The sequence below is a fragment of the Rhineura floridana genome, chromosome 8 (genome assembly GCF_030035675.1).
Source record: "Rhineura floridana isolate rRhiFlo1 chromosome 8, rRhiFlo1.hap2, whole genome shotgun sequence".
NCBI classification, from domain to species: domain Eukaryota; kingdom Metazoa; phylum Chordata; class Lepidosauria; order Squamata; family Rhineuridae; genus Rhineura; species Rhineura floridana.
In genome coordinates, this window is record NC_084487.1 from 22,049,181 (window position 1) to 22,077,136 (window position 27,956).

Sequence of the window (27,956 nt, forward strand, 5' to 3'; positions counted from 1 at the left end):
AAGCATGCTGCCTCTGGTTCCCTGTAGCCTCGTTAACACCTGACCTAACATAAGGCAAGGCAGCCTCCTAGGGTCCCAAAAATCAAAGGGGAAAACATCAAGTGATCTACCCTACATGTATAGCTCAGTTCTCAGTCTCTAGACCACCTTTCCCCAACCTGGTGCCCTCCAAATATTTTGGGCTATAACTCTCATCATCCCAGACAATAGGCTATGCTAGCTGGGGCTGACAGGCGTAGTTAAAAATGTCTGGTTGGGGAAAGATGCTGTACATTCTTGACTCCTTTTCAATAGCACTCCATAATATGAAGGTACTGAATGTGCATTCAAGTGAAGTAGCCTCTGGAGCAATTTGTGACCAAATTCTGTGTCAAAATGCTTTTTAAGTTTGACTCACAGTGGAATTTTTTCTTGAAAAGTCCTTTAACAAGATATAACAGTGTGGATCCAAGAGTGGGCTCATTTCTTCACTTTGAAAAGAAGCACATTTTCAGTCAGCTCAAAGGTTATTTTTAATTTCTTTCTTAGAACAGAGGGGATGCTTGCAAGAAGAAGAAAAAACTATATTGGTCCATTGAGATTTTCTGGTGAATTGCTCATGGAATCCACATGAGGTCTGTTTCTGTGCAGATCTGGAAACTGGGGATGAGTCAAACCCTGACAAGGCTAGAATTTCTGCTCAAATCCAGAGATTATTCACTTTCCATAATAGCCACTAGACATTGAGCTAGGGGCTTGTGCAATATTCCCCCCCCCTAAAAAAATCTGGCACTCCTTGAAAAGTCAGGGCCTGATGTACATGCCCACTTTAAAATAATGTTAATTAAAAGCAGAAAGATGGAGTTAAAGATCTGACAAGGTATGGCAGAGTGATAAAATCCAGCCCTTACTCCTCTCATTTAGTCTTTCTGTCCTTGAAACTGGTTTAAGGTTTACCTCTGTCTTCTACTCACATCACTTTCAGAGCCCCTCTTCACTCTACCTCACTCTAGGTCTTGTGTCATCCGCCCCCTCGCCGAACATTTGGGAGAATGCAATATAGAACTGCTTTATAAGTGATCAACCAAAAGTCTTAAAACTAAATTTATTTTCATTTCCAATGGGCAAAGAGAGACCTTTCTGTGTTTATTAACAACTGAATCCATTCCTGAAGACACAATGGTATTTACATATTGTCATGGCAGAAGGCTCAAGCAGCAAATCTATAAAGAATTCATGTTGCATCTGGAACAATAATTTGTGCCCCATCTGCTAAAGGTCACGTTTTAGTGACATTCATTGTCCTTCACAAGGGGCCAGTTTAAACAAGTGATATTGCATAATGAAATTAGCAATATCATCTTAGGATCAAAGTTAATAGGATTCCATTTGACAGCTGACATGCACTGGTGTTAGTATTGGCCAATATCTAACCAACATTGCATGTCAGCTGCCAAATACAATTTCTGATATCTATGACAATATCTAATATTTGGCATCAAGTGTGTAGACGTCCAGGGTCTTGGGGGGGTGTCTTAGACCCTTTCCTTTTGAGGAAACAGGATCCCAGCGGGGTTGCTATGTCTCCAGCATCCTACAAGCCAATCAGCATGAAAGGGGAGTGTTTTAGCTAGCCACCAAGAAGAGTCTTCTAACATGCCTCCCTGTCCTTTCCTGCTGATTGCAGCTAATCAGAGTGAAAGGATGTGAGTCAGACACTGAGAATTCTCTTCTCAGTAGGTAACACTCTCCTCATTAATGCTTATTGGCTCCTAGGGATGTCTGTCTGTTGTTGTGGGAGAAGGCATTAACAAGGATCTCATTCTCAGCCCCACAGCAAAAGAAAGAAAGAAAGAAAGAAAGAAAGAAAGAAAGAAAGAAAGAAAGAAAGAAAGAAAGAAAGAAAGAAAGAAAGAAAGAAAGAAAGAAAGAAAGAGGAGGAGGTATGCACAGTGGGGAGGAGAGCCTGGCTGGGAGTCCAGAGTCTGAGAGTTCAAATCCCCGCTCTTGTCACCTGGGTGTCAAGGGCCAGCTAAAGATCATCCCCACAGTGAGTGGCTCAGGGGTTATGTGCCCTGCCACCTGTGCAGCCGTGGGCAAGCTACATAGTCCCAAGGAGCCCAGTTGCCCCCCAGTTGGCAGTTGCAGACAAGGAAGGGCTGGCTTGTGCAGCTGTGGCAAGCTGAGCAGGCCCTAGCCATCTGGGGAGGACTAGCCTCAGAGTGAGGCAATGGTAAACCCCCTCTGAATATCGTTTACCATGAACACCCTATTCATAGGGTAGCCAAAAGTCGGATTGACTTGAAGGCAGTCCATTTCCATTTTCATGTCTATGACTAACATAAAAGGACTCTGCACTTCTGAGTTTGCCACTACACTACTATTTGGCATGCAATGGTGTTTTGTTTCTGATAATATCTCAACATTAAGATGCAGTGGTATTCATTTTTGCATTTGGTACTTGACAATATTTGAGCTTTTCATTCATATTTCACACAAGCTAAAATCAAAACATTCAAGAGAAGCCAGTAAGAGTGTTTCATGTTGAACTCAGTGGAAAAATTCCACATTTGAATCTTGGTTTCAAATTCAAAATTTGGCATCCAAAGTTTGATGCAATGTGAAATTTTATTTCTGCTCTAAAAGCCTAAAACAGTCCTATTAAACTCACTAGGATCTGCTTCAACTGTAAATATGTTTAGAACTGAGCTGTTTAGAACATACTAGGGAAAGACCTCAATGATTCAAGGTGTTATTTATTATAAGAGAAATAAAGTGCATTGCTAAGAAATAAAATAACCAGTAAACACTTACATTGTAGCAATATTTCTAATGGAGTGGGCACTGAAAACAATTATTTGTGGCTTTTACAATTTGTGGTTCCATCAAAAAGCATAATGAAGGAATAATATGATGGCAGATGAAATGTAATAGATTATGATCTAGTGGTGGGAAGAAAAACCTCTGGATATGAATCAGAAAACATTTTCCTGTTAACATTGTTGATGGATCATTGAGAGATCTGTTCCCACTGCAAAGCTAACAACAAAGATGATGGTGGGGGCGGTGGGGATTGTGATAAGCATTTACAGTGAATTCCTATCCACGTGAATTCAGAAGTAAGCCCCACTGATTAACTGCATGCATTTTAGATGGTTCATCAGTTATGGCTGCAATCCTGGTTACTTCCCAGGCAGCAAGTTCCATTTAACTTAGAGGGATTTATTTAGGCCAGATGTCAGTGCTGAAGAATAAGCAAGGATGCAGGAAGATACTGGAGTCCAGGGACAAGGAACCTGTGACCCTCCAGATGTTGATGGACTATAGTTCCCATTGGCCCTGACCATTGTCTATGTTGGCTGGGGCTGATGGGAGATGGAGTCCAACCACATTGGGAGGGCCACCGGTTCCCCACCCCTACCTTAGCTTTGTTCAAGCTCTGTTCAAGTGTCCAGTAGATGTGCAAGAGTTTAAACAGGGGACAGGGAGTGGACATGCACACACCAGCCCTGTTTGTAAGGTCCTCACGTGCACCAGGCACACCCACTCCACCACTGACCTTTCCATGCTTACAAGTCTCCTTGCAGCTGGTGGCCCTGATAAAGCAGGTCTCCTGATTGTAGGGAGGCTGGTAAGCACATCCAGTTGAACACCCTTACAAGTCCCCTTCAGACAGAGCTGCTCAATGTAGGAAGGTCAGGGGTGGAGGGATCCCCAGGCCCAGTGCAAGAAATTTGCACCATCTGATTCATTGTTTCTGTCCCCAGTGCTCCTCTCTCATGTTGCTTGCTCTTCCCTCCTTCGAGAAACAGCCAAGGAGGGGCATCCTCAGAGCAAGGGCTCACTGGGCAAGGCGGCTGGGACAGCACCTACACTGCTGTGGCTCATCTCTGTGGCTAGAAATGTTCTTTAAGCTTCATGCGGGGAGCTTAAAGTTACCTGGTATTTTACAAATTTTTTCTACATTTAAAGAGCATTTCTAAACGCCCCAGTAAATGTGGCAGCACATGCATGCTCCAGGCTACCTCCCCCAGAACGCCTCATTCTGAGGAAGGACCCTGTTGGCTCTTTGTAGAGTACAGCAGGAAGGAGGAGGCAGCAGAGAGCCTCATCAGGAGGATGGGTGAGTGGAGGCAGCAGCCCTGAATGAACAATGAGGAAAGCAAGCGAGGGCGGGGAACAATTTGCCACTATCCTGCCACTGAAACAGTTCTCAGCTTGCCTTACAAAAGAGCTGCCCCTAATTTCAGCCCTTCTATGTGTTTTCTTAGGGCTCTTGCAGCTCAAGCAAGGCTCAACTGCAACAGGAAGCCCTCTTATACACCTCTCTGCCCAGGAGGATCCAGCAGCAGCTTAGGTGGACAGAACCAGCCCAGGCTCTGAAGGTATTTCACTGAGGAGCTGCCTCCTGCAGTTCAGTGATTCACCAGTAGGGGCAGGCACACATGGATGCAGTTCCCAACATGGAAGAGGATGTACAGTAGGGCCCCGCTTTATGGAGTTCCGCTTTCCAGAGTTCCGCTGATGCGGCGGCTTTCAATTAGGGAAAATTCCCAATTTTAAAGCCGATTTTGCAGTTTTTTGGCATTTTTCGGCATTTTCATGTCATTTTTGCGCGACGCGACCCATTATAGTCAATGGGTTCCATTTGATGGTGATTTCCACTTTACGGCGGGGGCCTGGTCCCTAACCTGCCGTATAACCGGGGCCCTACTGTAAACCTACGCTCCCCAATTTTATTAATTAGACCCTTAGGAAAAACAGAAGGGAGTAGAAAAAGAGGAAGGCCAAACAAGAGATGGACTGATTCCATAAAGGAAGCCAGAAACCTGAACTTACAAGATCTGAACAGGGTGGTTAAAGACAGATGCTATTGGAGGTCGCTGATTCATAGTGTCGCCATAAGTCAAAATTGACTTGAAGGCACTTAACAACAACAAAATAAGGTGATATGAAGATGAAAAAGAAACAGTATTCATTTTTAGTTTATTTTATATTATTTCTTTCCTCTAATTCTTTTCAGAAACAGCAGGGCCAGCACCATTTTGGGTGATGGCAGGTATGTGCACTAATGCACAAGTTGAAGCAACTGGGTGCATTTAAGCAGCTGCTGGCTGCCCAAGCATGTGGGATGATGTCAGCTGGGAGGGTGGAGCTCCTGCTCCACAATTTGCGCTGCGTTGGTTGCAGTCCACAAGCTGATGCTGGTCGGGGTCATGGAGCAAGAGCTCCCTCCTAGTCATAGGGGCCCTTGGTTAGTAGCAGGGACCCTCAGCCAGCAACATGGGCTCTTGGCCAGTGCCCAACCTGGCCACCGGCTGGCGCCAGGCCTAAGAAACAGCCTAGCACCTACCACCATATGCAGAACTGCACAAAAACATAAGAACCTAAGAAAAGTTTTGTTTTTCCTCCTTTATCCTCAAGTCATAGATTTTAGTGATTTGAACCCTCTAGTTCTATCATCACAGTGGCCAGACAGATGCCTATGGAAGCTCCACAAGCAGGACCGGAGAACAGCAGCACCCTCCCCACTTACGGTTCCCAGCAAATGCCATTCAGAGGCATAAAAGCCAGTGTGGTGTAATGTGTTGGACTATGACCTGGGAGACCAGGGTTCAAATCCTCATGAAGCTCACCTGGTGACCTTGGGCCAGTCATGAAGCTCACTTGGTGACCTTGGGCCAGTCACTGCCTCTCAACCTAACCTACCTCACAGGGTTGTTGTGAGGATAAAAGGGGGAGAAGAGAACCATGTACACTACCTTGAGCTCCTTGGAGGAAAGGTGGGATATAAATGTAATACATAAACAGTAGTGTCCTGGCAAATTCAGAAGTGCAGGGTCCCTTGTGGTAGTCATGCCACGCCCCCTCACAGCCACACTCCTAACCTGCTCACTTGTTGTCCATTGTCATCTCCACACTCCTCAGTCCTTCTTGCGCATGCCTTTTCCTATAACAGCAGATGACCTAGGAGCCAATTAGGGTGAAAAGGGAGTGTGTTAGCTACTGAGAAGAGTCTTCTCTATGACCTACTCTCCTCTTTTCACTCCGATTGGCTCCAATCAGCAGGAAAGCACAAGGAAACATGCTAGATAGAATATTGTTGTCAGTGGCTAACTCACTCCCCTGTCATACTGATTGGCTTGTAGGTCGATGGAGACATGGGGACCTGGCTGGGACCCCGCTTCCAAAAAAGTAAGGGGTCTCAGACCCCCCCTGACCCTGAACGACTACATCCCTGTACATAAATAAAGAAATGATCCCTCTGACAGGGGAGGCAGAACATAGCCATTGTGGCTAGTAGCCATTGACAGCTTTTTCCTTCATTAATTTGTCTAATCTTCTTTGAAAGCCGTCCAGTTTGGTGGCCATCACTGCCTTTTGTGGGAGCGATTTCCAGAAGAAGTGCTTCTTTTTGTCTGTCCTGCATCTCCCAACATTCAGCTCTGTGAAATGGCCCCGGCTCACCATTAGCAGAGGGGGGGGGACTTTTCTCTATGCATTTTCTTCATACCATGCATCATTTTATATACTTCTATCATGCTCCCCACTTGTTCGCCTTTTCTCGAAACTAACAAGCCCCAAATGCTGTAACCCTTCTTCCTAGGGGAATTGCTCCGAACTCTGGATCGTGAGGTCTCCAGGTACGAAATCTGCGCGCTAGGAAAATAATCCGCCCTCGCCGATTCCCAGGGTCTGGCGCATTTTTTTCCCTGCAGTCCGCGATCTGCCTTGAAGCCCGATGGCCTGCCGGGGGCGCCCCAGAGCTTCCTCTTTTAAAAAGGCCGCGTGCTTGCCGCTATCACAGCGTCGCCGGCAAGAAGAGCCGCGTTGAGCTGGTCTGGATCGCGGCGAAACAGCCCTCTAATGTTATTTATTTATTTATTTTGCAGTGTCTGCTGCTAGCAGACTGTGGAGGAAGGGTACCGCTTCAGGAGACACCCTCCCCCCATGGCTCCGCTGCTAAGGTTGCATCCCTGAGCCGGGACTGCCGCTTGAGGAGGTGGATAGAGACTCGCGAGTGCCGCCTCCCGAAGCAGAGGGTGAGCGAGGTGAGTTGATCCGTCGGCAGAAAGATGTGGGGCGCCCGCGTCGCAGAGATGAGCCAACGGGGCTGTCTGCGTGTGCGTTCGGAGCATGCTTCCAGCGAGGAGCGATCGCTGCGGCAAAAGGTCGCCGCACGCACACACACACACACACAAAGTGCAGCCCCAACAAGATTGCAGATCGCTTGGCTCTTAGGCGGGGGATCTGTTTTCAAAAAAATCTGTTTCGCCCTTCTCCTGGAAGAAGAGGGGAAAGGGTTCCCCTAGGATTGTCAGCTAGAAAATGACGGGGGTGGGTGTGAAAGGCAGAGGTTCACTTTCCGGGGTGTCTCTCCTCCTCACTCCATCCTGGAGCGGGTGGCTTTTTGCAACGAAACTGACAAAAGTGCAGTTCTCATCATGTCTTCTCGGAAGGAAGTCCTACTGAGTTCAGTGGGACTTACTCCCAGGTAAGGAATGCAGGGTTGGCGCCTCTCAGGAGGCAAGGAAGGGAACGTGTTTTGTGTGTGGGTGTGTGTATAGTTTGAATCTTTGCCCCCCCCCGTGGTACAGGTTCAGGAAGCTGATTCCAAGGAGATTGGCTTCGGATGAGCCTGTTTGGCCAGAGAGAGTCTTCTCCTGGCACCTTAGAGACCGTTATATTTATTGCAGCAGAAGCTTTCTAGGATCTGAGGTAGTGGGCAGACATCCACCAAAGCTTGTCCTTCTTTGAGTCTATATATTGCCACAGTATTCTTCCCCCCCCCCAAGATTTAACAAAGGATCTCACTCATCTGTTGCTTGTGCGGCTGATTCTCAGAGCAGAGCTGCCCAGGCTGTAAAGGAATCTTGCCTTCTTAATCCTAGGAACTTTTTCCACAGGCTGTGTTGCTGTTTACATGGCGTAATGGTTGGGCTGCCAGGACTGGGGAGACTGAAGGTGCCTCTAGTCGGGATGAAAAGATATATCAGTTTCGGTTCTCCCCCTTTCTCATTTTTCCAATTTTAAATTCAGTTCTCCACATTTCTGCAGGAATTTGCTATTTTTAAAAACAACAACACAAAACCATCATGAAAATTTTCCATCATTTTAACGCAAATTTCTCCTAATATATTTTTGTAGGCAGTTTTTGACTAATGTACGCATTTTTGCAAGCAAATTGTCACCATAAATGCATTTTTGTATGTTATTTTCACTCGTATCTTCATTTTGATCCGCACTTTCCCCTAACATAGGCATTTTTGTAAGCATTGTTCAGTTGGCAAACTGCATTACAAAATTTGAACAAGTGCAAACTTCGGAGGATGGTGTGTGTCAGTTCTCCTACTCTTTTGGAAAGTGGAATCTGAAAGATTTGACTTGAAATGCAAACTGAATCGAATTTCTTGCCCACCCCTAAACAGAACATAGATTGCTGTATGTATGAGTCTTGCTTGCAGGCAATGAAATCCCTTTGTCAAGTCATAGTGAACCAACTGGTCTAGTGAATCGTTCAGAAGGTGAACAGTGGTTCATTGCATTGCAAAATCTGAATAAGTGCAGATTTCGAAGGATGGTTGTGTTTTGGTGCTCATATTGTTTTGGAAAGTGAATTTGATAGACTTGGCTTAAAATACGAACTGAATCAAATTTCTTGCCTGTCCCTACCCTCCAAGTTGCTGGGGAGTTTTTTGTGGGTGTATTCTGCAACCTATCATCGATGTAGTAATTGCGGTGGATTGATTCTGGATCATCCACACATCATTCTGCTTTATTAGTTGTATTGCAGTGTTTCCCTTAATGTTCCTGCGCTGCTGCTCTCTGAAGGGGCGTTCTTGCCCCATAGTGCAACAATTGCAGGACAAAAAAGAAACCAGAACAAAAGTTACGGGATCTCACCAAGTTATGGGACATACGCTGATGGGAAACGAGGCAGTACGTCCACCCCAAAACTTTGCAGGTGCAAACAGTCTTGAAAGTGGGAACCCGTATAACCATCCTGGTAACATCATGAGCACAAACTGTTATGGATGCACAATAAAAAGGCTGTCTGGAGGGGCCCTGAGGTTTAAATCTCCACAGCAGCTATAAAACTCACTGGGTGACTTGGAGCCAGTCCCCTTCTCTGAACATATCGCCTACCTCACAGGGTTATTGTGAAGATAAAAGGAGGGAGAGGAGAACTACATATGCTGCCCTGAACTCTTTGGAGTAAAGGTGGGTTATAAATAAATGATCAAGAGCAGGTACTCTGCATATGCTCAGGAGTACTTTTCCCCCCAAACTCACTTTGTTTGTTTCCATCACCAAAACCTTGTCCAGAACTTAATTGAGTAAAGAAAAGTGTTTGGCGGTCAAGACTGCTTTGAAGCCATATGCTCTTATTGCAAGCCCTCCCACTGCCAAATGTAGATATTTGGGGATTGTCTGTGGTTAACTCAGTACTGTGAGAAAGGCACCCTGCACATGCTTGAAGGTCCAATCTCCATCCTCATTTCATATGCTTCCTGGATGAGCCTTGTGGCACTGAAAATAATTATTTTTATTTTAGAAGGAGAAAAAAAATCCTTCTGTCTTGCCTTATTTTCAGGAAAGGAACTGAAGGAGGTGAACAAAGGAGAAACCATAATATAGGGTTTAAACAAGAATACATCATAGGAAGCTGCCTTATTCTGAGTCAAACCATTGGTCCATCTAGGTCAGTATTGTCTACACTGACTGGCAGCAGCTCAGTCCAGGGTTTCAGGCAGGAGTCTCTCCCAACCTTACCGGGAGATGCCAGAGATTGGACTTGGAACCTCCTGCATGCAAGGCAGATGCTTTGCCTCTGGGCTATGGCCCTTCCCACACCCACCATTTAGGCAAAGTTCTGGCTCTAAAATAAACCCTGAACAGCAACGCCACCTTTTTAATTTTATGCCCGCTGCTATGTCATAGTTTCCTACCAAGGTCCGGGGATTGCTCATGCACACTCTTCTTTTACCTTTGAGGTGATAGTAATTGGTGGAGCAGATTTATAAAAGGGATTGCTAGCTGCTCATTCCTAATTTACTGTCTGGAATGAGGTGGGATAGGGTAGGTTGAAAAATAAAAAGGTAAATCACAATTACCTCCATCATGAGACCTCATCAGTGTTGTGTTTCTCTGATGTCCTAACTGTGTCAAAGAAACAAATAGGCATAGAAGCTGGGAGAGGAAATAAATGTGTAAGTCGGTTTCATGTATGTATGGCTTTTAAAAATAGCTTTGCAAGGACGGGTGAAAGTTCCTGGTTCATTTTATTTAGCATGAAAATATCAGACTCTCTGGAAGAAGACACTGTACTCTAAACATAAATTATGCACTGCCATATTATCGCTTACTAGACCAGCTCTAGGACGTGGGAAGAGCTGCAAGCTTTTGACTTTCACAGAGTCCCTCCTCAGATTTTGCTTTCACTTTTGTAAGGCTCAAGGACTCAAGCCTAGCTCCTTTTGTACATATCATAGTATTACCTCCTCTGCTTCATTTTTTTGTTTCCTTATTTATTTTAACTATATTTGTATACCACTGTTTCATTTAAAAGCATCAAAGTGGTTTACAAGTTCTTAAAAAAGAAAGAAAACCCATAAAGTAAAAACCACTAAAATACAGTAAAAACAGATGTTAACTATTGCAAAAACATCTTCTTAATTACCTGCATGATGTTGTTGTTGTTACGTGTCTTCAAGTCAATTACGACTTATGGTGACCTTATGAATCGGTGACCTCCAATAGCATCTGTCATGAACCACCCTGTTCAGTAAGTTAAGGTCTGTGGCTTCCTTTATGGAATCAATCCTTCTCTTGTTTGGCCTTCCTCTTTTTCTACTCCCTTCTGTTTTTCCCAGCATTATGGTCTTTTGTAGTGAATCATGTCTTCTCATGATGTGTCCAAAGTATGATAGCCTCAGTTCCATCATTTTAGCTTCTAATGATAGTTCTGGTTTAATTTGTTCTAACACCCAATTATTTATCCTTTTCGCAGTCCATGGTATGCGCAAAGCTCTCCTCCAACACCACATTTCAAATGAGTAGATTTTTCTCTTACCTACTTTTTTCACTGTTCAACTTTCACATCCATACATAGAGATCAGGAATACCATGGTCTGAATGATCCTGACTTTAGTGTTCAGTGATACATCTTTGCATTTGAGGACCTTTTCTAGTTCTCTCATAGTGGCCCTCCCCACTCCTAGCCTTCTTCTTATTGTCTCCATTTTGGCTAATGACTGTGCCAAAGTATCCTTGACAAGTTCAATGTCCTCGTTATCAACTTTAATGTTACATAAATCTTCTGTTGTCATCACTTTAGTCTTCTTGACATTCACCTGTAGTCCTGCTTTTGTGCTTTCCTCTTTAACTTTCATCAGCATTCGTTTTGAATCATTACTGGTTTCTGCTAGTAGTATGGTATCATTTGCATATCTTAAATTATTGATATTTCTCCCACCAATTTTCACACCTCCATCTTGGTCCAATCCCGCTTTCCGTATGATATGTTCTGCATATAGATTAAATAAATACCTGAATAAGCCTGGCAAAACAGAAAATTTTTCAGCAGGCATTTAAAAGTTAAAATGGAAGGCACCTGCTTAATCTCTGTTGGCAGACCGTTCCAGAGAACTGGGCCAATGACACTGAAGGCTCAATTTCATGGTGATGTTAAATGAGCTTCGCCAAGTCAGGGGATGATCAGAGTTGCTCCTGCAGATGATCTCAGTGAGCTGATATATAAGTTGTTCTGGGCTTTTAAAATTAAAACAAGGACCTTGAACCTGGCTTGGTAGTCAGTGGGCAGCCAGTGCAGATGTTTTAAGAGTGTTGTCACATGTTGTTGGCCATGTGCTCCCATCTGCAGTCTGGCCGCTGCATTTTGCACCAACTGAACTTTCCGAACTAGGGCCAAGAGCAGCCCCACCTAGAGTGCATTGCAATAATCCATCCTTGAGGTTACCAATACATAGGCTACAGTGGTCAGGCTATTGCTTTCCAGGAATGGCTGTAGCTGATGAACCAGACAAGGCTGGCAAAAAGCACTTCTACCCACAGAGGATATCTGGGACTCTAGCGACAAAGATGAATCCAGGAGTACCCCTAAGCTATGGACCTGCTCCTTCAGAGGGAGTGCAACCCCATCCAGAACAGGTGACTTGGCTGTCTCCTGTACATGGAAACCACCTACCCAAAGAGCCTCTGTCTTCTCAGGATTCAAGCACAGTTTATTGGCCCTCATCCAGGCCACTACAGTCTTCTGACACTGATCCAGATGTGGGAAAATAGAACTGTGTGTCATTAGCATACTGCCGACACCTTGTTCCAAAACTCCTAATGACCGCTCCCAGTGGCTTCATATGGATGTTAAATAGCACTGGGGAGAGAATAGTACCCTGTGGGACCCCATAGCACAAGTGCCAAGGGACCGAGGAACATTCGCGCAGTGCTACTTTCTGGATGTGGTCCTGAAGGTACGAGTGGAACCACTGTCGTATAGTGCCATCCCACTGAGTCGTTCCAGGAGGATACCTTTGTCAACAGTATCAAACGCCATTCAGAGACTGAGCAGAAGTAATAGGGTCGCGCTGCCCCTGTCTCTCTCACAATAAAGAATATCCATCAGGGCGACCAAGGCTGATTCTGTTCCGAAACCAGGTCAGAACCAGATTATGATGGATCTAGATAATCAGTCTCATCCAGGAATACCTGCAGTTGCTCTGCAACCACCTTCTCTACCACCTTTGCCAAGAAATGGGTGTTGGGAAATATATCCTTGCAAAAATATCGGCGTGCAGATTTCTTTGACTTTTCTCCAGGCATATAAAAAGGTATAAAAATCCACAAGATGCAATGAATAAAGAGATTCTCTTCCAGGTCTTCTGGATGATTGCCCTCCAGCTTTGGAAAGCCTCTGGAACTGGAACTTGACCACTTTCAGAGGTGGGGTGATGGTGGTGGAATGTACAATATGTTTATTGTGGTAGATCTTTGGTGACTTGTGATAAGCATACGTTTATAAGAAGAGCCCTGCTGGATAACGCCAAAGGACTGCCTAGTCTAGCATCCTTTTCCTACAGTGGCCAACCAGATGATGCTCACTAGCAGGATCTGAGTGCAAGTCCTCTCAGTCTGCCTCTGATACTGAAGATAATATATAGCTATAGGAGTACTAGCCATTGATAGCCTACTTTTCTGTTGGTTAGTCTAATCCCCTTTTAAAACAATCCGTGTCAGTAGCTATCACATCTTGTGGCAGTGAATTTCATAGTTTAACTGTGCGTCGAGTAAATAAACATTTCCTTTTGTCTGTCTTGAGCCTCTCATCACAATTCAGCTTCATTGGATGACCCTGGGGTCTAGTCTTATGAGAAAGGCCTATCTACTTTCTCCCTGCTATGCATAATTTTATAAACGTCTGTCATGTTCCCTATTACTCACCTTTGGCATGAAGGGTGGGATACACATTTAATAAATAAAAATGCACACAGTATTCCAATTGTAGTTGCACCATAGATTTGTATAATGGCAGTATTCTTGTGGGGTTATTTGTTCTGTTTTTATGGTATTATGTGTTTATATTTATGTTTTTAATGTGTTGTAAGTTGCTTGGAGACTTTTGGGCAACATGCAACAGATGAGTCTAATAAGTACTAACAATAATCATATTGGCAGTTTTATTTTCAGTCCCTTCCCTAATGACCTCTAACATAGAATTTGCCTTTTTTCACAGCTGTTGTACACTGGGGCAACATTTTCAGCAAGCAGGGGGTTGGTTTGTTTTTACTTTATTGTTATAAGCTGACTTTTAGTCTATTGAAACCGTTAGCAGATTCCCCCTCTTTCTCTTTATTATAAATACCCCTGAGCCAATAAGATAGATCTAAAACAATGTCATAATTAAAAAGAGACCCAAAGGCTTTTTGGAGACATCAGCTCCAAAAAACATGCTTAAGCCAGTTTATTTCTTTGGGCTTAACTGTATTGGATCATGGCCAACATGTTGTTGGATTGCAAACTCCTGGATCAAAGTACTACTTTAGGATATCAGGGCCCAATAGGGTTGCCAGGTTCATGGCCTGAGACTGATCCTGTAACTTTAGGAAAAGAGAAAGTCAGTCAAGTGCAGGTGTTCTTGCAACCCTGTAATGGGAAAAACCACAAGGTGGAATTCTCCCTTCCCCCTGCGCAACTTTTAAAGATACAAAAGACCTCTTGGTTGCCCGGCCCAGCCTCCAAGAGGTCTTCTGCATCTTTAAAAGTTGTGCAGGGAGAAAGGAGAATTCCACCTTGTGGTTTTTCCCATTGCAGTGTTGGAAGAACACCTGCACTTGGCTGATTTTCTCTTCTCCTAAAGATACAGGATCAGTCTCAGGCCCTGAACCTGGCAACCCTAGGACCCAGCTATGTATATTTTATACTTAAAAATAAAAAATAAAAATTCTGTTCCAAGCAAAGTTGGGATCTTCTATTAGTAGTATTAGTATTATCATTATTAGTAGTAGTAGTAGTAGTAGCATGCCAATCTAATAAATTAAAGAGGGAGCAGTATTAGAAACTTACTAAAAGTGAAGTAAATCAAAGTTTAGTGAAATAACTTGGCACTGAGGACTAAATTCTGCATTAGTGGAAGAACATTACAAGTGCCTTGCATTACCTCCCAAGCAAAACACTTTTCCGTGGAGGCATTTCACATGTCCAGCTGCCAGCCCTCACGTCAGGCCCCATCTGCTACAATGCATTTAAAGTAGTATCATACTACTTTAAACAGTCATTGCATCCCCCAAAGAATTCTGAGAACTGTAGTTTAAGGGTGCTGAGAGTTGTTAGGAGACACCTATTCCCCTCACAGAGCTACAGTTTTCAGAGTTTCCTGGGACAGGGGATTAATAAACCACTCTAGCAATTATAGCTCTCTGAGGGAAATAAGGAGAACAAGGAGAAGTAATTAGAGCAAGGAACTAGTAACAGGGAGCTAGAGACCTGTATTTCCAGCAACTGGAAGGCTCAAAAGGTAAGCCTTACACACTCTGACCTTCTAAACGACACCCTGCCTACAGCTGCTGACAGTGAAGGAGTATCAGGGATTGCTTACTCATGAGTAAACTGATTCTGGGTCCACAGAACCATAAAATAGTAGAGTTGGAAGGGCCCGTAAGGCCATTGAGACCAACCCCCTGCTCAATGCTTAATCCAATTTAAAGAGTACCTAACAGATGGTTGTCCAGCTGCCTCTTGAATGCCTCCGGTATTGTCATACAGCTCTAAGAGTTAGGAAGTTTTTCCTGATGTTCAGCTGAGTCTGGCTTCCATTAACTTGAGCCCATTAGTCTGTGTCTTGCCTCTGGGATGATTGAGAAGATCCTTTCAAGTACTTGAAGATTACTATCATATCTCCCCAACTCTTCCCAAGGCTAAATGTGCCCAGTTCTTTTGGTGTCTCCACATGAGGCTTTGTTTCTAGTCCCCTGATCATCCTCGTTGCCCTCCTCTGAACCTGTTCTAGTTTGTCTGCATGCTTCATAAAGTGCAGTGTCCAGACCTGGATCCAGTACTGAAGATGAGGCCTAACCAGTGCTGAATAGTGGGGAAGTATCCTTCACACGATTTGGAAACCATACTTCTGTTAATGCAGCCTAAAGTAGCATTTGCCTTTTTTGCAGCTACATCACACTGTTGGCTCATATTCAGCTTGTGATCAACAGCAATTCTAAGATCCTTCTTGCATGCAGTATTGCTGAGCCAAGTATCCCCCATCTTATAACTGTACATTTGGGTTTTTCCCCTAGGTGTAGAACTTTGCACTTATCCCTGTTAAATTTCATTCTGTTTTCAGCCCAATGCTTCAGCCTATCAAGATCACTTTGAATTTTGTTTCTGTCCTCTATGTTATTAGCTATCCCTCCCAATTTTGTATCATCTGCAAATCTGATAAGCATTCCCTGCACCTCCTCATCCAAGTCATTAATAAAAATGTTGAAGAGCACTGGGCCCCAGGACTGAGCCCTGGTACCACCATTTCTTTTCTCTGTCTGTTACTATGCATGTACCTGAAGAAAGCTTTTTTGTTGCTTTTGGCATCTCTTGCTACCTCAGCTCATCCTCGGCTTTAGCCTTCCTGATGCCATCCCTGCAATTACTTGCCAACTGTCTGTATTCTTCCTTTGTGGCCTGGCCTTCCTTCCACTTCCTGTATGTGTCCTTTTTTTCTTTTCAGGTCATCTCTAAGCTTTTTGTGGAGTCACATTGCCCCCTTCTTACTACTTCTCATCCTCCTCATTTAATCCCTACAACAACCCTGTGAGGTAGGCTGAGAAGCAATGACTAGCCCATGGTCACCCATCATGATACCATCATGAAGACAAATATTCATAAATACTCAATAAAAAGGACATCTGGAGGAGCCTTTGATTTTGACAAAGTGTCTCTGTGTGAAGGAATATTACTCTTATCCTCTTACAAAATGTGACCACACCTCTCCTTATAGTTATTAGAGGCTACCATCTCATGCTTTTCTGAGGTCTGTTCATGAGGCACACATTTGGGAAGGGTGAGGAGTAGGGTTGCCAGGTTCATGGCCTGAGGCTGATCCTGTATCTTTAGGAGAAGAGAAAGTCAGCCAAGTGCAGGTGTTCTTGCAACACTGTAATGGGAAAAACCACAAGGTGGAATTCTCCCTTCCCCTTGCACAACTTTTAAAGATACAGAAGACCTCTTGGTTGCAGCCTCCAAGAGGTCTTCTGTATCTTTAAAAGTTATGCAGGGGGAAGGGAGAATTCCACCTTGTGGTTTTTCCTATTACAGTGTTGCAAGAACACCTGCACTTGGCTGACTTTTTCTTCTCCTAAAGATACAGGATCAGTCTCAGGCCATGAACCTGGCAACCCTAGTGAGGAGATCAGCAACTATCCCTTCCATCCCTTAGCATTTCTGGTTAAGAACTTCTCCAGCAAGTGGATGAGTGGAGCAGGCTTGGGTGGGATGGCAAAGACCTTTGTGTGTCCTTTAATAAAACACCTTTTCAAGTATACCATTACCAGCAATGCTCAACTCTGCTTCTGATGCAGGTTATACAAAGGGCTTCTGTGTACTTTTAGCACAGAGTTTTGTTTAGGGGAAAATGTCAAGAAACATACATTTTCCAATTGGCGTTGCTTTTAAAGTATTTCCTGCTGACTAATAAAAGGGGTTACTGTAAACTGTGGGGAGCCGGCTCTCTGCGAAGGCGTAAATGGGTTTTTCATACATTCAGAAACATAAAAACATATATCGAAAGCTAGTTGTCAAGGCCAGCAGCTGGTGATAATAACTGAAGCTATCTTGGCTGGGTTAACAATGGGAGGAAATGGGACTTTTTTGTGAATAGCAGGACTACAAGCTGAATATGTTGAAGGATGTTCAGTCTTTATTCGGCGGGTGTATGTCTTATGGTAGCAATTAACTGACAACTAGTTTTTCCAAACATAGGAAATTGACATCCTCTGTTAGGCATACAAGATAGAGCTACAGAGCACCCCCCGTTCTTGCTGTTGAAAAGGGAAGGGTAGTAGCTCAGTGGTAGAGAATCTGTCTTGCATGCAAAAGGTCCCAGGTTCAATTCCCAGCATCTCCAGGTAGGACTAGGAGAGACTTCCTGCCTGAAATCCTGGAGAACTTCTGCCAGTCACTGTAGACTATATCGAGCCAGATGAACCAATGGTCTGACTTAGTATAAGGCAGCTTCCAACATCCTAAAATATAGCCCCCTAAATACAGGAATTCATGAGTTTTATCCTCAAAATGGTCCAAATCTGGAGTGGCAACTCATTTTTTAGCAAGGGCCATACTTAGAAATGATCAAAGGTTGCCCTGCTGATAGCAATATTAGCTCTGCTGAAACCCTGCATAATCAGAGATATGGGCAAAAGCCTCTTTTACCCCTTCCTCTCCGATGTGAACGGCAGCAGATGCTTATTATCCATCAAGCAAAGGGCTCCTTAAGCCCTTTCTCATGAACGTAATAGAGGCTTGGGCAGAGCTCTCTCCTGACTATGCACCTTCTTTGAGTCACAGAAAAAGGGTGTATTTGACACTGTGTGCTCTATGCTTCTGTTTTGGAGTGACTATCTGACATGCATAGTAAGTAAGAATGGAAGGATCTGTCAATTTCTGTTTCTCTCAGTTTCTCATTTTTCCAATCTTAAATCAGTTCTCCACATTTTTGCAGTAATCTTCAATTTTTTTAAAAAAAACTCATGAAAATTCTCTAGCATTTTAGTGAGATTTTCTCCTACTAAACAGGTTTTTGTATGCACTCGTGACTAAGGGACACATTTTTGCAATTTCTCCTGACAGAATGCATTGTTGTATGTTTTTTGCTATTCATTTTTATGCGGACTTTCCCCTAATATATGCATTTTTGCAAACATTGCTTAGTTGGAGAATTTGGATAAGTGTGAATTTTGAAGGATGGCTTTGTTTTGGTTCTCATGATGTTCCAGAAAGAGCAAGTTTGATAAATTTGGCTTTAACTGCGAACTGAAACAAATTCCTCACCAATTCCTAATAGCAAGGAATGGGCTCTGACAAAAGCTCTGATCCATGTACAGGGAAGGGGGAGCAGAAGAGGCCTTTGACTGTGTTTTAGTTAAAAGTGACTGAAGAGCACAAGGGAAAGTGCTTAGGATTGGGGGTTATGCTGAGAGCTGGGTGGGAGATTGGACCGAATAGAGCTACTTGTTGTTGATTCTTACCCTGTGGATTCCTTACCATGGGCTGCTGGAAGCTCCACCCCTCCATCCACTTTGCCTCACCATGTCTCTGTGCTGAACTGAACTTCACAGGAATTGGGGGGAAATGCACATGGAGTAGTACCAATTGCTTCTGCTGTTGTATCAAGGCTTGAAGGGTGATGTGGCTATGGTGCTGATGCAAAGCAGATTGTCCCATTAAGGCAATCATGGAGATCTTGGTACTTGATCTGTGTTCGCTGCTTCATGCAACAGCACATGGCATTATGATGTTCAGTGTGTTCACTCTAGTAAATGTGTTTGTGTGAGGTGGGGCTGTACAGGAGTGAATCCCTCCAGGTATACAGTGTTGTTATTGACGCACAGGTTTGGAAGCTAGAATTTTGCCAGGTTGCCTCCTTCAATTTCGGGAAAGGGTTAAGGGCATTGCAAAGCTGGGCTTTAGTTTTCTGCAAGTTTTGCAACACCCAAGAAGGGGATTTATTTATTTATTTATTTATTTAATTTAATTTATATACCGCCCTAAGCCCAAGGGCTCTCTGGGCGGTGTACATACAATAAAGTAATCAAAATATATAAATACAATAATACAATAAAATCAAACCAACAAAGGTAAACAAAATAATCAAACAGTAGCAAAATACATCAAATACATATACTAATACGCATTAAAATGCCTGGGAATATAAAAAGGTTTTCACCTGGCGCCGAAAAGATAGCAGCGTTGGCGCCAGGTGCACCTCATCGGGGAGACCATTCCACAGTTTGGGAGCCACAACCGAAAAGGCCCTATTTCTAGTCACCACCCTCCAAGCTTCTCGATGGGATGGTACTCGGAGGAGGGCCTTAGATGTTGAGCGCAGTGTACGGGTAGTTTCATATTGGGAGAGGCGCTCCACCAGGTATTGCGGTCCCATCCCGTGTAAGGCTTTATAGGTCAAAACCAGCACTTTGAATTTCGCCCGGAAACAAATAGGAAGCCAGTGCAGACGAGCCAGAACAGGTGTGATATGAGCGGACCTTCTTGTCCACGTCAACAATCTGGCCGCTGCATTCTGGACTAACTGTAGTTTCCGAACTGTCTTCAAGGGCAGCCCAACATAGAGCGCATTGCAGTAGTCCAATCTAGAAGTTACCAGAGCATGAACGACTGAGGTGAGGTCGTCACTGTCCAGATGGGGCCAGACATTGTAGGGACTTTGATCCTCTTTGAGTTTGCTAAACTGCATAGTGGGTCAAAGCTTGTGCCTTTAGTAGTTCTCCTGGGAGGAGAGTTGTGGCAGCTTCTCGGCAATAAGGCATAGGAGAGAGACCCTCTCCTGTTTTGATCCTGGGCACCTTTAGAGCTTTATTATACGCCCAAGAGATTCTTGTAACATGGCCCTCCTGGGATCATTCCACTTCCAAATTTAAGCTAAGGGAAGTACATGTCTGTATGCTTATATGTAACCACTTGTTCTTCCTCCACTGTCAGAGGTAGTGTGGCTCTGAATACCAGTAGCCAGGAATTACAAATGGGGAGAGCACTGTTGTACTCGGATCCTGCTTGTGGGCTTCCCATTGGTATCTAATTGGCCACTGTGAATAGATGGGCCTTTGGCTTGATCCAGCAGGACTCTTCTAAGGAGGAAAGCTAGCATCACAGGAAACAGGGTTCTTGCCAAGATTTCTACATGATATTTGCATCTTCTGCGTGCAAACTGTTTCCCCCCCCCATATGGGATCATCCAGTAAGGTAATTCTGCCCCCCCACACACACACACACCTGTGATCTGAAGAGGATCCTAGGTAGCTGCCTTATAGCGAGTCAGATCATTGGGTCCATCTAGCTCAGTACTAAACACCAGTGGTTCCCAAACCTTTTTTCCCACGGACCACTTGAAAATTGCCAGTGGCCTTGGTGGACCACTTCATGACTTTTCTGTCTGCTGTGGCAATTGTCATGTGCTGCGCTAGATGCTGTTTGAAGTTGAGTCATGTTTTTGTTGCTTCTGTTATGCCTTACACTGTGTTTCATTGTATTACAGTTTGCATTCCATGGAATTCAAATCGTAGTACAATATCTAAGAAATGAAAGAAGCGATGAAATGCAATTAAAAACCAACAGGAGTATTTAATGTAGACATGCCGCCAACCACCTGAATGAAGCTCATGGACCACTGCTGGTCCACCGACCACAGTTTGGGAACCCTTGGTCTACACTGATTGGCAGCGGCTCCCCGGGATTTCAGACAGGGAGTCTGCCCATGCCCTACGTGGAGATGCTGGGGTTTGAACCTGGGATCTTCTGCTTGGCTACAGCTCGTGATTCTTCTGAACGTACAGGTTTGCTCCTTCCCCTTTGCCTAAACGGAGAGAACCACCCCGTGTAGATTGGTTCTAGGTTGCGAGGTATATAATGTGGTGGCAGCATCTGACCAAAAGGCTCTTAGGTGGGTCATTAAAAAGCAGTGTGTACCTGAATGGTCTGCTGAGACCTTGTTAGTAGCTGGCAACAATCCCCCCCCTCTTTCTCACCACCTCTTTCATTTTCTTTGGTGGGTCTTTTCTCATTAGGCCCTGCTTGACAATCACAATGGCACGGTGAGGCTGAAGAAAAGACTAGGAAATCCACCCTTTGTGCCAGTTTGGGTAAACCAGTGATCTTGCCGCCAGCCTCCATTTTTTCCTCACCATGGCAAAGAGCGCAGAAGTAAAGCTGGCCATCTTCGGCCGAGCTGGAGTAGGGAAGTCAGGTATGTCTGTTTTCTCTTCCTTTGTTCCTTGCTTTGCTTTGTGTGTTCTTGTTTTTTTTTTTTTAAAAAAAAGATGTATTTTTGCAAGCAGAGAATGGCCCCATGCAGGCGAGTAGTGAGACAGAGCAATGGAAGGGGACTTACAAAACTCTCTCAGGGCTTTATTTATTTATTATTTATTTAGTTAGTTTAATTTATATACCGCCCTAAGCCCGAAGGCTCTCTGGGCGGTGTACAAAAAGATAAAAACAAGCACAATATATAAATACAATAAATACAGTAAATCAAAAAACAAAACAAACAAACAATAACGAACCAAACAACATCCAAAATATGGAAATGCTGTTTAAAATACACTTTAAAATGCCTGGGAGTATAAAAAGGTTTTCACCTGGCGCCGAAAAGATAGTAGCGTCGGCGCCAGGCGCACCTCATCAGGGAGACTGTTCCACAGTTCGGGGGCCACTACTGAAAAGGCCCTAGTTCTAGTCACCACCCTCCGAGCTTCTCGATGGGATGGTACTCGGAGGAGGGCCTTAGATGTTGAGCGCAGTGTACGGGTAGTTTCATATTGGGAGAGGCGCTCCACCAGGTATTGCGGTCCCATGCCGTGTAAGGCTTTATAGGTCAAAACCAGCACTTTGAATTTCGCCCGGAAACAAATAGGAAGCCAGTGCAGACGGGCCAGAACAGGTGTTATATGAGCAGACCTTCTGGTCCGCGTCAACAATCTGGCCGCTGCATTCTGGACTAGCTGTAGTTTCCGAACAGTCTTCAAGGGCAGCCCCACGTAGAGCGCGTTGCAGTAGTCCAATCTAGAAGTTACCAGAGCATGAACAACTGAAGCGAGGTCGTCACTGTCCAGATAGGGACGTAGCTGGGCTACCAATCGAAGATGGTAAAAAGCATTCCGTGCCACCGAGGCCACCTGGGCCTCAAGAGACAGGGAAGGATCGAAAAGAACTCCCAAGCTACGAACCTGTTCCTTCAAGGGGAGTGTAACCCCATCAAGAACAGGATGAACATCCTCCATCTGAGCAGAGAAGGCACTCACCAACAGCGTCTCAGTCTTGTCTGGATTGAGCTTCAGTCTGTTAGCTCCCATCCAGTCCATTATCGCGGCCAGGCAACGGTTTAGCACGTTAACAGCCTCACCTGAGGAGGATGAAAAGGAGAAACAGAGCTGCGTGTCATCAGCGTACTGATGGCAACGCACCCCAAAACTCCTGATGACCGCACCCAGCGGCTTCATGTAGATGTTGAAAAGCATGGGGGACAGTACCGATCCCTGCGGGACTCCACAATGGAGAGTCCAGGGTATCGAGCAATGTTCCCCAAGCATTACCTTCTGGTGTCGACCCACCAAGTAGGAGCGGAGCCACTGCCAAGCAGTACCCCCAACTCCCAACTCCGTGAGTCTTCTCAGAAGGATACCATGGTCGATGGTATCAAAAGCCGCTGAGAGATCAAGGAGAATCAACAGAGTCACACTCTCCCTGTCCCTCTCCCGACAAAGGTCATCGTACAGGGCGACCAAGGCTGTTTCAGTGCCAAAACCGGGCCTAAAACCAGATTGAAATGGATCAAGATAATCAGTGTCATCCAAGAGCCCCTGGAGCTGGCCGGCAACCACCCGTTCCAGTACCTTGCCCAAGAACGGAACATTCGCCACAGGTCTATAGTTGTTCAGGTTATCTGGGTCCAAAGAGGATTTCTTCAGGAGCGGTCTCACTACCGCCTCTATTAGGCAGTCAGGGACCACTCCCTCTCTCAAAGAGGCGTTTATTATCTCCTTGGCCCAGCCGGCGGTTCCGGTCCTGCCAGCTTTCACCAGCCAAGAGGGGTAAGGGTCCAGAACAGATGTGGTCGCCCGCACCAGTCCAAGGATCTTGTCAACATCCTCAAGCTGTACAGACTGAAACTCATCCAATAAATAAGGACAAGACCGCGTTCTGGATGGTTCGTTGTATATATGTATATATATGGTTTAAGTGTATATATGTATGTCCTAGTAGAGGCTGGCTGGTTTATTGGTGACCCCACAGCACAACAGAATTAAGGATATGAAGCTGCCGTCTGTGGATTTCTTAGGCTTGTTCACCATGATCAGTTTGCTAAAAAATGGATATGGCTGGAGCTCAATGGGCCCACTGGCTTGTAAACCTTATCCTTAACCTGCCATGTGTGTGAACTTGCTCGAGTTACTTGGTGCTGAGAGCTAAGCTATAAGAACAACTGCTACTAGACTGTACCACTTCAGGCCGCAGAGATGGCATTTCTTATCTGAATGCTCCCGAGTTGAAAAGCAAACCCTCCCTGAAAACGAAAAGCTAGTGCATCAGGGAGAAGGCTGGTTTAGAGCCTTTCATCCTGATGTGCATGTTTTCTATGTGCAACAGTGTTTGATCATTAAGACATGCAATCTCCTGCCTACAGTTTAAAGTGGTATATACTTGCAAGGGCAGCACAACTCCTAATTGCATACCCTAGCTCTATGTTCCCTTGAAAAGTGTTGAAAATCAAGGTTTAAGTTGGTTAGAGTGCAAGCACATCAAGTCAGAAATGGTGCCCTCCAGAAGCTGTTGGATTGCAGCTCCCATCAGCCCCAAACCAGCATGGTTGATGGTCAAGGATGATGGGCACTGTAGTCCAACAACATCTGGAGGGCACCATGTTGCCTACCCCTGATCTAAGTAGTGATTCAAGCCTCTTGACAAATTCCTGGCCGTATCTACCAGTGAACCTTCATGCACCATGTGTCAGATCAACCTTTTCATTCACTGGCGAATGCTTGACATTGGCTACAGCACGTTCGTTGTGGTGGTGACAATCACATTGGCCATTTGGATGCTCTGTAGTATATGATTCCTCTTGGAGCTTCTGAGTGGGTTGTGCCGTGTGCTCCAAGGAGCTACAGTCTTCTCAGTGCTGAGATGTAGAGTTTCTTTTATTTATTTATTTTATTTATTTATTAAATTTCTATACCGCCCCATAGCCGAAGCTCTCTGGGCGGTTCACAACAAGCAAGACAACAAAATACAATTAAAACCACTTATAGAACAATTTAAACATACTAAAATACAAATATACTAGCATACTAAGATGCTAAAATAAGTTGAGATGTTAAAATGTTAAAATGTTAAAATTAAATTATTAAATTTATTAAAATGCCTGGGAGAAAAGGAATGTTTTAACCTGGCGTCGAAAAGATAATAATGTTGGTGCCAGTCATACCTCCACAGGGAGATCGTTCCATAATTCGGGGGCCACCACTGAGGAAGCCCTTTTTCTGGTTACCATCCTCCGGGCTTCCCTCTGAGTAGGCACCCAGAGGAGGGCCTTCGATGTTGAACGAAGTGTACGGGTAGGTTCGTATTGAGAGAGACGTTCCATCAGGTATTGTGGTCCCAGGCCGTGTAAGGCTTTATAGGTTAAAACCAGCACCTTGAATCGGCCCCGGAAACATATAGGCAGCCAGTGCAAGTGGGCCAGAATCAGTGTTATATGTTCGGACCACCTGGCCCCTGTTAACAATCTGGCCACTGCATTTTGCACGAGCTGCAGTTTCCGAACCGTCTTCAATGGCAGCCCCACGTAGAGTGCATTACAGTAATCTAATTTAGAGGTTACCAGAGCATGAACAACTGAAGCGAGATGGTCTCTATCCAGATAGGGACGTAGCTGGGCCACCAACCGAAGTTGGTAGAAAGCGTTCCGTGCCACCGAGGCTACCTGAGCCTCAAGTGACAAGGACGGTTCTAAAAGAACGCCCAAACGCCCAAACTACGAACCTGCTCCTTCAGGGGGAGTGCAACCCCATCCAGGACAGGATGAACATCCACCATCTGGTCAGAAGAACTACCCACTAGCAGCATTTCAGTCTTGTCTGGATTAAGCCTCAGTTTGTTAGCTCTCATCCAGTCCATTGTTGCGATCAGGCACCGGTTCAGCACATTGACAGCCTCACCTGAAAAGGACGAAAAGGAGAAGTAGAGCTGCGTGTCATCAGCATACTGATGACAACGCACTCCAAAACTCCTGATGACCGCACCTAGTGGCTTCATGTAGATGTTAAAAAGCATGGGGGATAGAACTGACCCCTGCGGAACTCCATACTGGAGAGCCCAGGGTGCCGAGCAATATTCCCCATGCACTACCTTCTGGAGCCGACCGCCAAGTAGGAGCAGAACCACTGCCAGCCAGTACCTCCAACTCCCAGATCAGCGAGTCTCCCCAGAAGGATACCATAGTCGATGGTATCAAAGGCCGCAGATAAATCAAGGAGAATCAACAGAGTTACACTTCCCCTGTCTTTCTCCCGACAAAGGTCATCGTACAGGGCGACCAAGGCTGTCTCTGTGCCGAACCCGGGCCTGAAACCCGATTGAAATGGATCCAGATAATCGGTCTCACCCAAGAGTGTCTGGAGCTGGTCCGCAACCACTTGTTCCAGGACCTTGCCCAAGAATGGAACATTTGCTACCGGCCTATAATTGTTAAAGTTTTCTGGGTCCAGGGAAGATTTCTTCAGAAGCGGTCTTACTACCGCCTCTTTTAGGCAGTCAGGAACCATTCCCTCTCGCAATGAGGCATTAATCACTTCCCTGGCCCAGCCGGCTGTTCCATCCCTGCTAGCTTTTATTAGCCAAGAGGGGCAAGGATCCAATACAGAAGTGGTTGGACGCACCTGTCCAAGCACCTTGTCAACATCCTCAAGCTGCACCAACTGAAATTCATCCAATAAATCAGGACAAGGCTGTGTTCCAGATACCTCCTTTGATTCAACTGTTATAACATTGGAGTCCAAGTCCCGGCGGATGCAAAAGATTTTTTCCTGGAAGTGTCTAGCAAATGCATTACAGCGGGCTTCAGATGGTTCTACCATGTCCCTAGGGCCAGAATGTAATAGTCCTCGGACAATTTTAAAAAGCTCCGCTGGACGGCAGATGGATGATTTAATAGTGGCAGCAAAATATTGCTTTTTTGCCGCTCTCACTGACCCTAAATACAACTTGGTATAAGCACTTACCAGTGCATGATTGCATCCATCAGGAGTTCGTCTCCATCTGCACTCAAGCCGCCTCCTATATTGCTTCATCGCTCTCAGCTCCAAAGTATACCATGGAGCTGTATGAGCTCTACACAGGAGTGATTGTGTCAACTGCCCGGGTCATTTCTGTATTCCACAGGGTTTCGACAGGAGCGCCAACCCTATCAGCCGGAAAACTCCCCAGAGCCCTTTGAAAACCATCCAGATTCATTAGTCTCTGGGGGCAAACCATCTTAATAGGTCCTCCACCCTTGCAGAGGGGAGAAGCCGCTGTAAGTCTAAACTTCAACAAGCGGTGATCTGTCCATGACAAAGAAACTGATGTAAGGCTCCCCACATTCAGATCACCATCTCCGTGTCCAGTTGCGAAAACCAAATCTAGAGTATGCCCTGCTACATGTGTTGGGCCAGTAATATATTGGGACAGCCCCATGGTTGTCATGGAGGCCATGAAGTCCTGAGCCGCCCCGGACAAGGTGGTCTCGGCATGGATGTTGACATCCCCCAGTACCAACAGTCTGGGGGATCTCAACAATACATCCGAGACCACCTCCGACAGCTCAGTTAGGGAGTCTGTTGGGCAGCGGGGTGGACGGTACACCAACAGAATCCCCAATCTGTCCCCTTGACCCAACATAAGGTGCAAACACTCCAGACCAGTAGTCACATGGACAGGGTGCTTGGAGAGGAAAATAGAACTCCTATAGACTACGGCAACCCCCCCTCCCCGACCCTCCGGTCTCCCCTGATGCTGAACCAGGTACCCTTTTAGAAGAAGCCAGCATCCAACATGCGACAGGGCACTGAGCTTGAATGAAAGCAAACCTGGCGACCCACTAGGGTCTCCGTGAGTCCTTGAACTGTGAGAACGCCCCTTGCTTGCCTGGATGGAGGATAAAGAGATGTGTGTGGGTATATGTAGAAACCCAATTTTCCTTTACAAAGGTAAAAGGCACACCTGTTGTTCCACCCCCATATGCCTCTGGCCCCACCCACCACTGGCATGTGGCCCCCTGGAATGTTGCCCATGGGGGAATGTGGCCCTCGGGGGCGGTAAAAGGTTCCCTGCTGCTGTTGAAGAATGTTAATGCTAAATAAATAAAATGTCACATCAGATGAGGTCAGTGTGACTTTTTGGAACAACCGAGCTTTGCTGCAATTTACTTCATTCAGAGCATTATCATTTTGGCATCATTATGGAGGAAAATAGGGGCCAGCCTGCTGTGTAACAGATTTTCTTCCTTATGGTCTCCATTTGAAAATTAGCACTTTGCCAGTTCACGTCCTGTGACCAGAAAAATGGTTTAGGTCCGGGTGTATTTGAGGGTTGGGTAGGAAAGCAAAGCAGTTGTCGCTAAGAAAAATCATGAAATGTCAAAAACTGCCTCTGAATAATAATCCTGGGACTTCATAAAGCACTTAGCGTGTGCTGTATGGCTATTGTCA

The 27,956-nt window shown here is 45.2% G+C and overlaps 1 protein-coding gene across 2 annotated transcripts in view; it reads left to right on the top strand.

Moving 5' to 3' along the window:
* The first annotated feature begins 6,800 nt into the window (after positions 1-6,800).
* The window catches only part of RERG (RAS like estrogen regulated growth inhibitor), a 153,910-nt gene continuing 132,754 nt past the window's right edge, over positions 6,801-27,956 (top strand). Inside the window, exons 1-2 of one of the 2 annotated variants that reach the window (XM_061638512.1) lie at positions 6,801-7,031; positions 21,282-21,460. In XM_061638512.1, coding sequence (XP_061494496.1) covers positions 21,400-21,460 — 61 coding nt within the window. In that variant the 5' untranslated portion in view covers positions 6,801-7,031; positions 21,282-21,399. Of the gene's footprint in view, positions 7,032-7,260; positions 7,475-21,281; positions 21,461-27,956 lie in introns of those variants that run through there. The other variant, XM_061638513.1, reaches the window with a different exon arrangement.